Below are 16,019 nucleotides of genomic sequence, written 5' to 3'. Positions count from 1 at the left end.
GCAGGAAGTTCCAAAAAGGATACTCCCTTTAGTTTCAAGAGCATTTGGGATACAGCTTCTTGGTAGGACAACCTCATTTTTCCAGGCACACTGCTGACCAAGAGAGAAGCAAAGTTACCACATAAGAGGACCACCCTGCTGAAAAGCTCACAGGACGTGAGTGTTTCCTAAAAGTTCAATGACATGCAAGTTCTCCTGAGGACTCAAGTGTGTGAGGCATGGGGCCAGAAGCTGTAGGAGTCACAGACAATCCCATTGAAAAGCTTCAGTCATAATCAGGGCCCTGGGACCTGGACCAGAAACAGTTGACCTTGGAGGAGAAATAGGAAAAGTCCCAAGGAGTGGTCCTCCCACAGAGAAATGGAGGATCAGGGAAGGAGAAGCAGAGTGGCTGGAAGAAGGCCTCTAGGGAATCTGCATGAGGGAGCTGCCAATTGAGAGAGGATTTGAAGAACAAGAAGGATCTGTTGGGCAAAGAGTAAACAGCCCAAGGAAAAGGTACCAAACTGTTTCTCTGCAGAGGGCATGTTGTGTAGTTCAGCTGGGAAGCAGTGTGTAGTGGTTAGTGGGAGAAGACAAGCTGAGGAAAAGTCCTAGACGGTTTGAGAAACTGTGAAAGGTCTGAGCAGTTGGCACCCTGTTCGAACCAACACTTTCTGGAGGCTCCTCTGGAAACCTACAGGCTGGACACCAATGCACTCATTGCAGTCAGGGGCCTTCCCCAACCCCACTTCCGCTAAAACTGCTCAGGCAAAGGGATTCAGTGACTTTTCACCCAAATCCACGTGTCTATGTTTAGTCCATGATTTCTTGGCACATGAGATAATGCTGGCCTCTTTAAAAGTAAATTGAGCCCCTTAAAAGTTACAGAATTACATATAACCCTGTAATAGCCAAACAAATTAAAAACATGTACTCAAGTACATGGACATGCATGTTCATAGCAGCACTATTCACAATAGCCAAAAGGCAAAGACAGCCCAAATGTCCAACAACTAATAAATGAATAAACAAAGTGTGGTTTATCTACACAATGGAGTATTAGTAATAAAAAGGAATGAAGTACATGCTACGATGTAGATAAACCTTGAAAACATTATGCTAAGTAAAAGAAACCAGACATAAAAGGTCACATATTGTATGATACTTTATATGAAATATCCAAAAGAGAGAAATCCATTGAGAAGAACACAGTCTGGTATTTCCAGGGGCTGGCAGCCAGGAATAACGAGGAGAAACTGCTTACAGCATAAGGGATTTTACTCTGGAGTTACTGAAATGTTCTGAAACCAGATGGAGGTGGTGGTCACACAACATTGTGAACAAATTGTTCACTTTAATTTGATTAATTTTGTGTTATGTAAATTTCACCTCAATAAATTATTTTTGAAGAGAAAATGTCTTGAAACCTGCTCCTCTGCATGTTAGAATACGCCTTTCAGTCCTGGCTCTCCCTTTTCCACTCTAGGTCTTCCTTCTTAGCATCTTCAGTGGTTGCCCTTGGCCTTCTGGCCCTGGGTTCTGTCTATTCCCTCCCTTCCATGAATGCTCCAAACCTACTTCCCTCCCTCCAAGTATGTATACATTCTACTCCCTCTGCCTGGTGCACTGAAATTGAATCTCCCCAATCACCTCTTCACCTAGATAAGGACTGTACTGCCAATAAGATCAGGCTCAAACACCACCCTGGTTGTGAAGGTCTCCTCAAGTCCCCAGAAGGATAACACTAGCTACAGAGAGAAGGCATCTAAGGTAGCTTCATGAGGGAACTGCCATTTAAGAGAGGATTTGAAAGATAAGGAGGATCTGCTGGGCAGAGAAAACAGCTCAAGGAAAAGCCTCTGCTGTATGCTTCCAAGGCTCCTGATTCTTTATGGCTCTCTATCATACAATAATTTGCTGATCTGTTTTGAGGTCTACCTCTACCACCAGACTGTTGGCCACTGTGGCCACCAACCACGGTTACTAGCTCCAGATCTCCAGGCTCTGGCACCATGGCCAGCATGCAGCAGGTTCTCTGCAAACATCTGCTAAAAGAAAGATCAACATCAAAGACTTAACAAGGACAATGATAACCAGAAAGGAAAAGAAGAGATAAATGGCAGAGCTAAAACCCCTGGACCTTCCTCAGGGGTAGCTACACAGAAAGAAACGAAACAAAACAAAACAAAAAAACGTTGGGCCTGGTTAAGTGAATGTAGATGGATACTGGACAGAGAAGGGAATTAACAATAACTTGGAAATTGAGTCTAGACAACTGGGGAAAATCTCAGCAGTATTCCCCACAAAAGAGAAGTGCAGAGAGAGAAAGAGCAGCTCTTGGTCCATCACTATCTGTAGGTGAGGCTGTCTTCAAGCTGGAAGAAAGCTCCAGAAGGGCTGAGACAGTATCAAAATTTCATTCTGTTCCCTCAGAGCCTAGCATGACACACAGCACAGAGCAGGAGTTTCCCAACTATTTGTTTTCTATGAATGAGTCTTAGAACAGACCTTCCATTTTCTTAGCAAAGATGCTCTGAACCAGAAGTAAAAGTGGAATCGAATGTGAAACTCCGCAAGACTCGGGGATCTTGGAATACAAAAAACAGCACATTAAGTCAAGAAATAAAGGCAAGAAAGACAGGATCCAGGACACACAGCCCATGCCCTAGAAGCACATGGCTACACAGGCCTGAGCCCAGATGTTAGGTTAGAACAGGATGGCAAATAGGCACTCACTCACAGGCCAAAGTAGTAGCAAAGAAACACCATATTTAGAGCGAGGAAGGCAGTGGGGGTCAGATTACACAGGGCCTTGTGAGGAAGGCCTGTATTTTATGTTAAGTTCTACCATTAGGGGTAAACATTTGCTATGCTCTCTGATGCCAAGGCTGACTATGAGAAAGTCAAAAACCCTTAGGGAAAGCCACACTAACCTGTATAAAGGCGATAACATTTTCCCGAGCGACTACGACCACCACGTCCTGCTCGCTGGTTGGCTGATGCCTGAGAGACTGGCACCACCACCAAGCATTCGATAGCTGTCCTGGGATTGTAGGCTCGGAGTTTCACAAAGCCACAGTCGATCACATACACAATGCCACTGATTGTGATAGAGGTTTCTGCCACATTGGTGGCCACTATCACCTAAATTCCCCACAGAAAGAATAAAAGTCATTTTATTCTTTTGCTTTTAACAAACTCCTAAAAATCCTAAAATATTTAACACTTCCAACATTGCAGAATCTGTGAGAGGCAGTTTAATACACTAGAAAGAGTGTGAGTTTCTGAGTCGGGGGTACCCTGAGTTTGAATCCCCCCAATCATGTGACCCTGGATAAGTTACTCAACCTCCTGAACCTCAGTTGCCTCATCTACATAGTAAGATTTACTACTTCCCTTAGGGATACTGAAGGGACTATATACAATTAATACATAAAGTGATCAGAGCCTAGTATTTGTTAGTTTTTCCCTTTGGCATAACAAAGTAAGGTAAATTACCACCATCTTGTGCAGGTATAGTCATTTATTCATTCACATCATAATTACTTTCTGAGGGTATGCACTTTGCCAGGCACTGTTAAGGTGCTGGGGATGTAGGATAAACAAGACAGACCAGGCCCCTGCTCTGCCAGAGTTTATATTCTAGTGTGAGTATTTAGGGTGAAGATATGCTGCACATAAACAAGAAGATAATTTCAGAGTACAACAAATACTATAAAGAAAATATTAATACAATGAGGCAATGATATGATGTAGTATATAACATGTATATTATATGTTATTACAATAATAGGGAATGCTACTTTACATTGGTTGGCCAGGGAGAGCCTCTGTGAAAGATTCTGAGCAGAGACCTGAGTAACAAGCAGCAGCCAATCCTACAGAGATCCAAGAAGAAACAGTTTGGCAGGGTGCGATGGCTCACGCCTGTAATCCCAGCACTTTGGGAGGCTGAGGCAGGCGGATCATGAGGTCAGGAGATCGAGACCATCCTGGCCAACACGGTGAAACCCCGTCTCTACTAAAAATACAAAAAAAAAAAAATTAGTAGGGCATGGAGGCACGCACCTGTAGTCCCAGCTACTCAGGAGGCTGAGGAAGGAGAATCGCTTGAACCCGGGAGGCAGAGGTTGCAGTGAGCCAAGATCACACCACTGCATTCCAGCCTGGGCGACAGAGCGAGATTGTCTCAAAAAAAAAAAAAAAGAGAGAGAGAGAGAAGAAATAGTTCAAAGGAAGGAGAAATAGCCAGTGCAGCCAAAATACAGAGTAAGTACACAGAGATTGCAGAGGGAGGCAGAGACCAGATCATATATGGTCTCTGGGCCACCATGAGGTATTTGCATTTTATTCCCAGTACATGGGAAGCTGCCCCTGGAGGGTTTAAGCAGCAGGGGGCACACATATATAGCAGTTAGAACTTTTTTCAGACGCTTTACATTTTATAAATCATTTTATAAAAATCATTTTATAAATGATTTTATAAAATAATCTTCCTAATATTTTTAAGTAGTTGGGAATTAAGATATTATACTATAAAACCACCTATCTGAAAGTTATTATTATTTATGTTTTACAGCTGCAAAAACTGAGATTTGAGGTTAAAGTCAGTCATCCCAGGGCACATAGTAGCTCAGAGGCAGAATCCAGGTCTCCTGATTGGCTGGCTGTAATTAATGTTCAAGGGGGCAGACTCAAGTTGCCCCATCCCAACAGTCAAGAGGCTAAGCACCCTCTTCCAAGTAGTCTGAAATTGGGAGTGGATCCTCAGACCATCCCTCATCTGCTCTATTCTCTGCCACCTGTTGATAAATAGCTACTACAGTAAAAGCTGTCCTGGGGCTGGTTCTGTGCAGTCCTCATCTAATGGAAGGAAAAACCAGAGTCAGGCCGCAGGGGACCATTAACAGTAGGCAGACTGGCTGCCTCCCAGCTCCTTCAAACCAATGCTTTCCACCACACCCTTCCCCACGCTAACTTCAAGGCTAAACATTTTTAAGCCACACCTTGAATTAATTGATTTAAACTTGGCCCTTTAAAATAGGCAAGCTGATACTTAAAACAAATTATTTAGAAACCATGTGAACTTTCTATTGCTCCTTACTGACCCCAATCCCCCAAACAGTCTCTTACGCCAAAGCAAGCGTGTGTCGTGGGAAATATTAGGAAGTCAGAAGAGAAGAAACGAGAAGTCACCTGCTCTGCTAACTACTGTCAGAGTGACCCTTCAGTGGGGCAGGTTTAGAAATCTTCACAACATATTATTTTTTGTGTGCTTTTAGATCTACGACACAGAAATATGGACCTAGAACCCTGAAAGCAATCTTGTGTTTAGCAAGTTTCAAAACAAGTTACAAAGGAGCACCACTATGGTTATAGATGGCTGCCGGCACTCTTGGTCATCAGAATAGTCTCACCTTTCTGACACTGCGTGACACCCTTTCAAACACTTTCATTTGCTCAAAGGAAGGCAGTCCTGCGTACATGGGGAGAACTCGGAGGTGTTTCTTCATCCCAGTGCGAGCTAGTGCTCGAGCCTGCTCGATGAGCATCGACACCACAGTTTCTACCTCTTCCTAAAGACATCGAACCAGGAACCAAAGAAACTGACATCAATTTAAAGCATGCCATTTTATCATATTGAAAGAAAATAAAAGTTGGGATCTGGATTTTAATTTTGATCAGATTCAAGAATTTCAGTGCCATCAACTTCTACTCTGGGATGGTATTTAATTAAATGCTAACGAACAATGATGACAATGGGTGAAATTTTGCAACTATAATATTAGTTACTAAAACCTGTATATGACCTGCAATGAATGGAAGAGTTCCCAATAAATAAAAACAATGACTATTTTACCCAGCATACATATACGGTGTCAAACAAGCATCTCATGCATACGGACAAGTTGCAGCATATAAAATCACTATAAGCTTTCTCCAAAAAAGATTACTGAGCCATGGAAAGTGTTTGGCAGTGGAAAAGATGACAGTTGGAGGGCAGGTCTGGATAGTGCTGCCACCTTGAGCCAGCAGGTGGGTCTGTTCAGTTGTTTTTCCAGTAATGTGGCCACTTATCATCTCCAGGATGAGCTGTAAAGGTGTCACTGGAAAGAGGCACACAGCAGCAACATGTGTGCAGGACCATGGACCTAATGTAGTATCCGATTCTGGCAAACAAAATAGCCCTAACTCAATTATCTAGTTTATTTTGGAACCAGCTAATACGTTTAAAATACATTTACCCTCTGCAGACAGAACAGGCAGGAGCTAACAAATTCCTGACAATCCAGTTGGTAGATGAATGACACCGAATCAAACAATTTTTTACACAATTATGGAACCAAGAAATACAACAAAACATGAAATAAATGGCTGAGTAAAGTAACAAGGCTCTGTATTAATTTTGGTGCTGTCTTAACATGTCTGTTCATCAGGGAGGTACAATGGTATTACCTGGCCAGTAAGAAATGCTAAAATGTCTCCGTCTCCCTCTGTCTGGTGAATTTTCACCACAGTTTCCACAGTTGATTTGATATAATCTGGAACAGGACTGAAAAGACAAATGGGATGAATTCATCACTAGAATATGCTCGGTAATACAGATCAATTACCCTAATAATCTGGCAGCAAAGCTCATGAAAGTGAGTTTGGGTCTGCCCAATAGGTAATTAGTACATGGATAAATAAAACAAATATTCATTTTTTTCAAATCTAATATTCAAGAATAAGCCATAATTATATGTCAACTATGATTTTTAGCTTTATTTACAAACAAATAAAATTATATACCCATACAAATAGATGTGCTATCTTCAGCATGCAAAGATGTTGGACCAATGAAAATTGGGAGCTGTGGTTCCAGTGCTGAAGCCCATGCTCTTCCCAGCCCATTTTCCCTCCTAATCAATAGCAGCATCTATGGGTCAGCTGGATGGCCCTAATGGATGTGCTCTCCAACAAAACGATTCAGAAATCAAGCACAACTCTGGATTTATCAGTCCCTGGAACCGGCTCCTGGTCTTTGTTTGTCCAGTGACTAACACAGGAATTAGGATGGTCCCTTCTTTGTCCAAGTGGGCTACTCCCCAAAATGCCAACCAGGCCTTCTTACTAGGGATGTAGAGAACCGAGAATCAAATGATTCAAATCACCAATACTGCCCCTGCTGACAGGCAGCCTTGTAAACCCCAGCTCTGAAAACTATCAAGCTTCCTTCCCCAAAACCTTTCACCACTTTTGCTTTCTGGCTGAGCCACTGGCCACAGACTCATGGAAACTTGCACGTCAGTGTGAAGAGTTTAAACTAAATTCAGCAGTGATGTGAAGCAGGGTAAGAACATTCTAGATCAATGACAGGGGACACAAAACATGCACCTCCCCATCCTTTAGAGTTGCGAGCAAATGCAGTTCTGACACTGTACATCAGAGGCCAAGTTTTCTAATTGCCATCATCAAGAATTCAAGCATCATCAAACCTTTGTAGATAAAAGATATCTACTGGAAATGTTCGCCCTTCCACTGTAAGGATCACACATGTATCCCTTGCTGGGTCGCTGGTTTCATTTTGATTAAAGAAATCCCGGAATTTCTAAAAAGAAAAAAAATTAATTCTTCATTTCTCTTAGAAAAAAAGGTTCATAGTGATTTATGGAAAGGAAAAAAAAATAATCTAAAACTGGCCAAAGACAGGTGAGTAGCAAGGATTACATATATGCAATACAGATTATGGATTGCAAAATAAATTTTTTAAAATCACATTTTTCTAACTGTAATTGTGGGGAATCACATTTCAATGATAGACTCTTCACTGAAGTTTTAATAAAAATAATAAAGGTTAGATTTCAAAACTGCATTCAGTATAGCATCTGAGTTAACATGTAGCTGTAGTATTATTTATCTTATTCCTAACCTCTGTATTTCATTTAACCAAAAATTAGATCAAAAGGTGTGATTCAAGTTCAGTAGTTTAGATCATGTTGGTGGGAACTCTATCTGGAAAACATAGATATGATCATATGAGTTATCAATTTATAAGGCAACTTCCTTCTGTGAACAGTAGGTGTGTTTCTGGTCCCACTGTTACTGGTTTTAGGACACTTAATGGCAGGGATAGTGTCTTCTCCATCTTTACACACCCTCCAGGAGTGAGTGCGAGGTTTTCTATAGGGTAGGCCATTAATCATGTACTTTCCCTCACTCCCGCAGTACCCTGTTGGAAGAAGTGTCTCTTGGCAGTTTCTCCCAAACATGTGGCCACATCCTACTTGTGCACCACTTGCAGCCCACAGGACACCTGTCTTGAGGGCTCTGGCCAATGATGGGGGAAGGAAACACCACCAAAGATCCTCTCTTGGGGAATGTGACCCTAAAGCACAAAGAGAAGATGAGACTGAGAAGAGCTAAGTGACCACGCAGGCAGGCAAGTGAGCACCAGATGGAAAGCAGATGGTACCTGCTGCAGAGGGGGGTAGGATATCCCGTTGGGTGGGGTGCTCCGTTAAATTTGAATCTGGGTTCCCTTTCCATTCCCCAACTCTACTCATTTCCCTAAGGCCTGGCTACATAACTACAAGGCCTGTCTTTATTTCCCTATGTACCTTTACAAAACATGCCCATCCTGCTCCGGGAAACCCAGGCGCCCAGGAGCTGTGCTAATGAACGGCATCAAATTCTAAGTGAAGGGGCTCCAAGGGGTACTTCTATAATAGCAAACTAGATTTAACTATAAAATACAGGTACGTTATACATTAATCTCAAAATTGAGAAGGGTAAGCACAGACATAAAAGTGCTGCATGCCAACAAAACTATGTTGTGCTATGCAGAATTCCACCCAGTACCCCTGTTCACTTTCTTTTGGGTAAATTCCCTTCAAGTCGCTTAAGCCTTCCTACATCCCTATATCATGCAGGGCACAGGTACACTAGAAGCGACACACACACAACTGGGAACAGACACCCCACGCCCCCAAAGAGTAAACAGTCCATAGAAGGCAGATGTGCAAAGAACTGATTATAAAATAAACCCTGAGGCTGACTGACACTGTGGCCAGGAAAGAGCTGCCGATTACAGTCTGAGAGAATGAAAGGTCAAGAACTACTGGCTTTCAGGGAGGGCTTCATGGAGGCGGCAGTATCCCTTGCTTGCACCGTAAAGGCTAAGGAGGATTATTACCAGCTGGGAAGAGAGACAATAGCACAGTGTGGACCAAAATGTAAAGGGGTCCCTAAGGGAGGACAGAGCCAAGGTCTAGGGCAGGCCTGCCTAGTGATCCTCTGAGTCATGTGACTCTCTGAGTCAGCCATCTCATCTGCAAAATGGACAGACTGCCATCCACCCTGCAAGGTTGCTGTGAGGTTCAAATAAAGTATGTGGGACAGCCGTGGCACACGTCTAGCCTAGAATGGCACTCAATAAGTGATGTTAGCCACAACTCTGAAGGAAACCAAGTGCTCAGGTACACTGGCACTTTATTCGATGGGCAAGACAAGGGCAGTGAGGATGGACGTGATATTATCAGACCTGTGAGCTGGATCTCGGACTCCAGTAAACATTCTGGAGAAAGGCAGAGGAGATAAGAGATTAGAGGCAAACAAACTAATTAACAAAGCTATCATAATGATGCAAGAGAGACAAAGGGTGAACCTGAGAAAAGCATTCCAGAGATACAACTGGTGGCAACTGGCAATCAGTGAGTGTGTGTGCACACACGAGCACATTGGAAAGAAGGCTGGAATGACTTCTTACTCAACTGAGGATAAAAATTTCTTAAAGCAGGCTGGGCGCGGTGGCTCACGCCTATAATCCCAGCACTTTGGGAGGCCGAGGCGGGTGGATCACGAGGTCAAGAGATCGGGACCATCCTGGTCAACAAGGTGAAACCCCGTCTCTACTAAAAAAAATACAAAAATTAGCTGGGCATGGTGGCGCATTCCTGTAGTCCCAACTACTTGGGAGGTTGAGGTAGGAGAATTGCTTGAAGGAGGTGGAGGTTGCAGTGAGCCGAGATTGCGCCATTGCACTCCAGCCTGGGTAACAAGAGCGAAACTCGGTCTCAAAAAAAAAAAAAAAAAGAAAAAGAGACAGAGAGAATCCAAGACTCACAAGTTTATGAGTTTAGGAGGTCCGTGGCTAGCCATCTGCTATACAGCTAAGGCTGGTTGGTGTGCAGGCACACAGTCAAGACTGCCACAAGCATGAAGGCTCAGCTGAACCAGGGGCCACTGGGGTGTGCAGCCTTGAGGAGGAAGAGCAGACACAGAAGGGGCCCAAGAAGAAGCCAGCAAGGAGGTGGGAGGGGGAGCTGGCAGGGTTCCAGGAACTGTGGAAGGAGGAGGAGGAAGACTTTAACAAAGGGCTTGGACAGGGTTGAATGTTACCAAAAAGGCAAGCAGAACAAGGAAGATGATGCCCTGATAATTTTATTGGAGTGGATACCTAAACCTTACCGTTAAGGAATATGTGGTACTGGAAAGTAAAGATAGGGAGTTACTCTTTCAAGGATTAAGACTCAGCATTTACTGAGAAGGCACAAGACCTTGAAGATCTTTATTTCAAAATACAAAATACATTTTTAAAAAGTAAATAAATATAGTACCAAAAAGGCAGGAATCTTGAGGCAGAATCAAGGAACAGGAAGGGGAAAATGAGTTCAACACATCCAGAAAAGAAGAGTCTGAGTCAGGTTAGAAAGAGGTGGGGTCGGCCGGGTGCAGTGGCTCATGCCTATAATCCTAGCACTTTGGGAGGCTGAGGCAGGAGGATCACAAGGTCAGGAGTTTGAGACCAGCCTGGCCAATATGGTGAAACCTCATCTCTACTAAAAAAATACAAAAATTAGCTGGGTGTGGTGGTGGTCACCTGTAATCCCAGCTACTCAGGAGACTGAGGCAGGAGAATAACTTGAACCCAGGAGGTGGAGGTTGCAGTGAGCCAAGATCACACTACTGTACTCCAGCCTGGGCAACAGAGCAAGACTCTATATAAAAAAAAAAAAAAAAACAAAGAGGTGGGATCACACTGACATAGAGACACAGTAAGAAGCATACGTCATATAAAGCCCGGGGACAGTCTATGAAATGGAATGTAAATGACACCAACTGCAGGGTTGTCTTCTAGCTCACCATAGGCTCCTTCCATGGTAGCTGCTCCTTCCTGACCCACTGGAGTGGCCGCCAAGCAGCCATGTCTACCCAACACGCCCATCCCTTGGCCAATAGCCCTTGGCCCATGTAGATTGGTCCAGGGTGGGGACCTGACCCCAGCTGATCCTAAGTTCCTTCTCTAAGAACCTGGAAAGAGAAACTAGTCTATCTTCAAATAGCCGACTTACGACAAAAAAACTATGGGAGCTACCAGAAACCGTATTTTCTGCTATATGGTTGGACACAAATAAAAGCAAATCAGTATCATAATATCATGTGATACAGGATCAATAAATACTTTATACCCAGCCATGTTATATAATTGCTTATTTAATGGGGCTTACATTAAGAAAGCAGCTAAAGCAATCAAAGCAGCTACTTGATCAGCCCCATCATGCTCTGCTGGACTCTGCCTCCCGGCTGCAGCCACCGCTGTCTTCATCTGCAGGCTGGGCCATCTCCCTCAGAGAAACCACAGCAGGTGGCCTAGCAGTAGGTCAAGCTCTAGGAGGTTTGAAATTAGTCTGTCACCCAGAGACCCAGCTGCTGGGGGCCAGGGGACAAGTTCTGGACTCCCCTGGGCCTCTAGATCAGAATGTTCCCTAAGCCACACCCAATCCCACTGCCACTCCCACATGGTCCTCCTCGTTCTTATCCTTTTCCACCCACTCATACCCTCTTTCTTTCACTCACATACAAACTCACAACCCATGCCCCACACATGCCCCTCACATATGGACCCACAACACACACAGATCCCCCATTCAAAGATACACAGAAACCACTGTTCACCTCACACAGAAGGCACTGGTTGAGCACTGAAGACAGAAAGAAGGAATGGCCCAGCTCACCAAGGGTCCAGTATGTCCCAAACCACAGCAGAGCAAGAAGGCATGACAAAGTTCCTACATGCTGCCTTCCGCTTACAAAACTGCTTCCAGAAAGTCATCTATAACAACTACCATAGACAGAACTGAAAGAAGCTATTCTTTTCATTTCTGTGGCACACCAAGACAATAAAAGGCAACTGTAAGCAATTAATAAGTATTAGTTAACAATGAATCTGGCTGGGTGTGGTGGCTCATGCCTGTAAATCGAGGCAGGAGGATTCCCTGAAGTCAGGAGTTCAAGACCAGCCTGACAAACATGGTGAAACCCCATCTTTACTAAAAATACAAAAATTAGTTGGGCGTGGTGGCTCATGCCTGTAGTCCCAGCTACTCGGGAGGCTGACAAGAATCACTTGAACCTAGAAAGCAGAGGTTGCAGTGAGCTGAGATCACACCACTGCACTTCAGCCTGGGCAACAGAGTATGACTCAGTCTCAAAAATAAATAAATAAATAAAATCTAAGAAAAGACTTGGACATTATAGTTTTCAACACAATGAAAACCGGAATAATTTTTAATTTAATAATTTTTAAGAGAGAGAGGGGGTGAAAAAGATACAGAGATGTTCTGTGTAATGTGGCCACAGAAGAGCTAACTAGAGGTGAAGTCAGCCATAGTTCACAAAAGAGCGTGCCAGCAGACACCATGGGTGAGGGAGATGACAATTAAATACAGCAACAGGGAGCTTTAACCCAAAAGTTACCATGGGCAGACCTAAGACAACAGACTACTACAGCCTGTGAAAAGGTCTGATAAACCAGTCTGGGAACACATTGGACATGTGCCTTTGTCATGCTGAACTTTCTCTCTCTCCACGTTGTTCTATATCCCAGAAGTCACAGGGAGACTAGAAGCCAGGAGCCAGGGGTCACATCTCACCTGGATTACAGAACTGGACTCCTTACTGGTGACTCCAAATCTACTCTTGTCTCATATACACAGCACTCAGAATGATCTTTCTAGAACACAGACATGATGAAATCACTGCCCTCTCTCACATGCTCCCATGGCTCCCAACTAGATACAGGATGGTGGAGTTCATCCTCCCTCACTGAGCCTCTAAGGCCTTCTGTCATCTGGCCCTTGCCAACCTTTCCATTTGAATCTTCTATTGCTTCCCATTCAATCAAAATTCATTCAACCCAAGTGCGTACTCCATGCCAGACACTGTTTTAGGTGGAAGGGATAAAATAAGACAGTCAAAGTCCTGATCTTCATGGAGCTTATATTTTAGCGACAGGAGACACACAATAAACAATGGATATAATGTTAAGTAGTGACAGGTAAGTGATAAACAGAAAAAAGTAATCAGAATAAGGGAATAAAGAGCAACTGGGATGTGTTTTAGATAGGGCCTCTCTAAAGAGCTAATAAATGCTCAAAACTGGAATGAAATTAGGAGAGAACCTCAGACTGTCTGGGAGAAGAATGGTCTAAAAAGACGATTCCTCCAGAGCAGAAGCTTGCTTGGGTTATTTTGAAGAACAGCAAGGGGGCCAGTGGGGCTGGAATGTAGGGAGCATCAGAGAAAGCGGAAGAAGATAAAGTCAGAGAGGGAGTTCAGGGATAATTCACCCACGATGGCCTGGCAGGCAAGATAAGACATAAAGCTCTGTGAACACATGGTCATGTCCTGTGATTCCACTTACGCTTAGGGTGTCCTTCCCCACCTTTAAGCATCTGGAAAACTGCTGTCCATCTTTCAAGCATAGCTGGGAAGTCACCATCTCTATGAAAGTTTCTGGATACCCCCCAGCTGGCTGGAGTGAAGGGCTCCCTCCTTGGCCGCCTCAGTACTTTGAACACACTGAACTGCAAACATCTATTTCTGTGTCTGTTTCCCCCAAAGTCAAGAAGTTTATGAATCACCTGTATCTAGCATGGTGTTTAGCATGTATATATAGCAAGTGGTCAAAAATATATGTTGAGTTGAGCTGCTATTTAAACTAAAATAGTCATCAAGAGAGAAAAATAATATAAAACTTAGCCATAAGAAATTTTAACATGGAAATCATGTATACAGAAGAAACTTTTTTTTTTTTGAGATGGAGTTTTGCTTTTATTGCTCAGGCTGGAGTGCAATGGAGCAATCTCGGCTCACTGCAACCTTCACCTCCCAGGTTCAAGTGATTCTCCTGCCTCAGCCTCCCAAGTAGCTGAGATTACAGGCATGTGCCACCACCATGCCTAGCTAATTTTGTATTTTTAGTAGAGATGGGGTTTCACCATGTTGGCCAGGCTGGTCTCAAACTCCTAACCTCAAGTGATCCACCCACCTCAGCCTCCCAAAGTGCTGGGATTATAGGTGTGAGCCATGGCGCCCGGCCCTGAAGAAACTTCAATTGCACAGAAAAATCTAAACATATACAGGATAGTCATAAATAAACAAATTCAATAAATACAGGCTCATACTGAAAAAACGATAAAAAGAAGTTCCCCACTTAGGTGTGGAGAAAGACAGTATGTAGATAAATAAGACAGGTAGGTAATTATGAACTCAATTAATTACAGGCTAATTTCCACCCACAAGCTGAAAAGGAGTATCCTCTGATTATATGAAATCTAGGACATCAGATGATCCCATTAAGAAGGTAGGCCATTCTGTCAAAAATAAGCTCTTGCTAGAGGTAACTTCCCAAGGATATATAGGACAAAAGTGTTTGTGGGGAGAGGAGAAAATGGGAGGAAAGGCTCTTACCTCCGCATCCAGAGTGGCTGAAGCCACAATCAATCGAAGATCCCCTCTCTTTTTCTGAATCTAAAGAAGAAGACATTAGGAAATAATGATAATAGTGTAATACTTATGGATGAAATAATTTGATATCTGAAATATATTTTCAAAATAATTCAGTATGTCTTTTTTTTTTTTTTTTGCCTGATGAGGAGGTAGGGGAGCTTACAGATGAAAGGACTGACTACAAATTATTAATTGTCAAAGGTAAAGCGGGGGGGCATTACACTATTCTTTCTAATTTTGTAAATGTATGGAATTTTCAAAGTAAAAGTATTTTTAATTATAAAAACTATAGAGGCTTTAAGACCCAAATTTGAATTTACTGATAATAAAACCATTTTTTCCTGATACCTAGGTCTCAAGATAGTTTGAATTTATGTATGAAAAAGTATTTTAACAGCAAATAAACAATAAATGATAACACCAAGACAGAAATATGGCCAAAAAAAGACAAAAGATATTAACAGTTACTCAAAGAAACGGATAATCAACAGGCATAGGAAAAGTAATCAAATGAGCTATAGCTAAGATATATAATGAAATTTTTTCTCCCCATCTATCCCATTGGCAAGGATTTTTTTTTTTTAAGGCTAAAACTCAGTGTTGGCAAAGATTCAGTGAAATTGGCCCTCTTATTATACTGTTCCTAAAAAAGATAATAATGTGGTGACATAATTCCCCCAAAGTATCAAAAAGTCTAAATTTTAGGCCATGGAATAAAACAATAATGAAAATAACAACTACTAATACGACTAACATATGTGCTAGCCAAGAGGCCCTGCATATAGGTACACAGTGTGCCCACTGTGCAAAGATGCCTGGCTGAGGGGGCTAGGGGCATCAACAATCCAGCCCACTTGCCTCCTACCTAGCTCTGGACATCCTCCCAGAGGGGACATCTTTTTCTAATTTGCACAAAAGCACCTCACAGTCTAGCTGTTACACTATGCCAGGCACCGATCTAAAAGTTTTTTGCTATCTTACTTAAGCTTCATAACAAATCATAATATACAGCACGTATGTCTAATAGAACTCTCTTCAATGATGAAGATTTTCCTTATTTGTACTGTCCAATGCATAAACCACTAGCCACCTGTGGCTATAGAGCCCTTGTAAAATAGCCAACATGACTGAGAACTTGATTTTTTTTTTTACTTTCTTCTATTTTAATTAACTTATATTTTAATAGCCACAGGTGGCTCGTGGCTACCATAGAAGAAAGTGTACCAGCACAGACATAGAGACTACTATTATCCCCATTTTAGAGA

At 42.8% G+C, this 16,019-nt stretch overlaps 1 protein-coding gene across 4 annotated transcripts in view; it reads right to left on the bottom strand.

Moving 5' to 3' along the window:
• The window catches only part of DHX35 (DEAH-box helicase 35), an 81,635-nt gene that overhangs the window by 33,404 nt on the left and 32,212 nt on the right, over positions 1 to 16,019 (bottom strand). For all 4 annotated transcript variants that reach the window (XR_010344543.1, XM_064382435.1, XM_064382434.1 and 1 more), the window contains exons 8-12: positions 14,716 to 14,775; positions 7,461 to 7,573; positions 6,439 to 6,535; positions 5,400 to 5,558; positions 2,916 to 3,126 (exon numbers count right to left, since the gene is read on the bottom strand). Coding sequence is in view for 3 of the 4 variants with exons in the window: in XM_064382435.1 (XP_064238505.1) it covers positions 2,916 to 3,126; positions 5,400 to 5,558; positions 6,439 to 6,535; positions 7,461 to 7,573; positions 14,716 to 14,775 (640 nt within the window). In the remaining variant the exon portion in view is untranslated. The remainder of the gene's footprint in view (positions 1 to 2,915; positions 3,127 to 5,399; positions 5,559 to 6,438; positions 6,536 to 7,460; positions 7,574 to 14,715; positions 14,776 to 16,019) is intronic.

This window comes from Aotus nancymaae, unplaced genomic scaffold (assembly GCF_030222135.1).
Source record: "Aotus nancymaae isolate 86718 unplaced genomic scaffold, 86718_ANA_hifiasm-v0.15.2.pri h1tg000029l, whole genome shotgun sequence".
Classification (NCBI taxonomy): domain Eukaryota; kingdom Metazoa; phylum Chordata; class Mammalia; order Primates; family Aotidae; genus Aotus; species Aotus nancymaae.
Note: the sequence above shows the minus strand (reverse complement) of the source record. Positions and strands in the feature narration are given on the sequence as shown.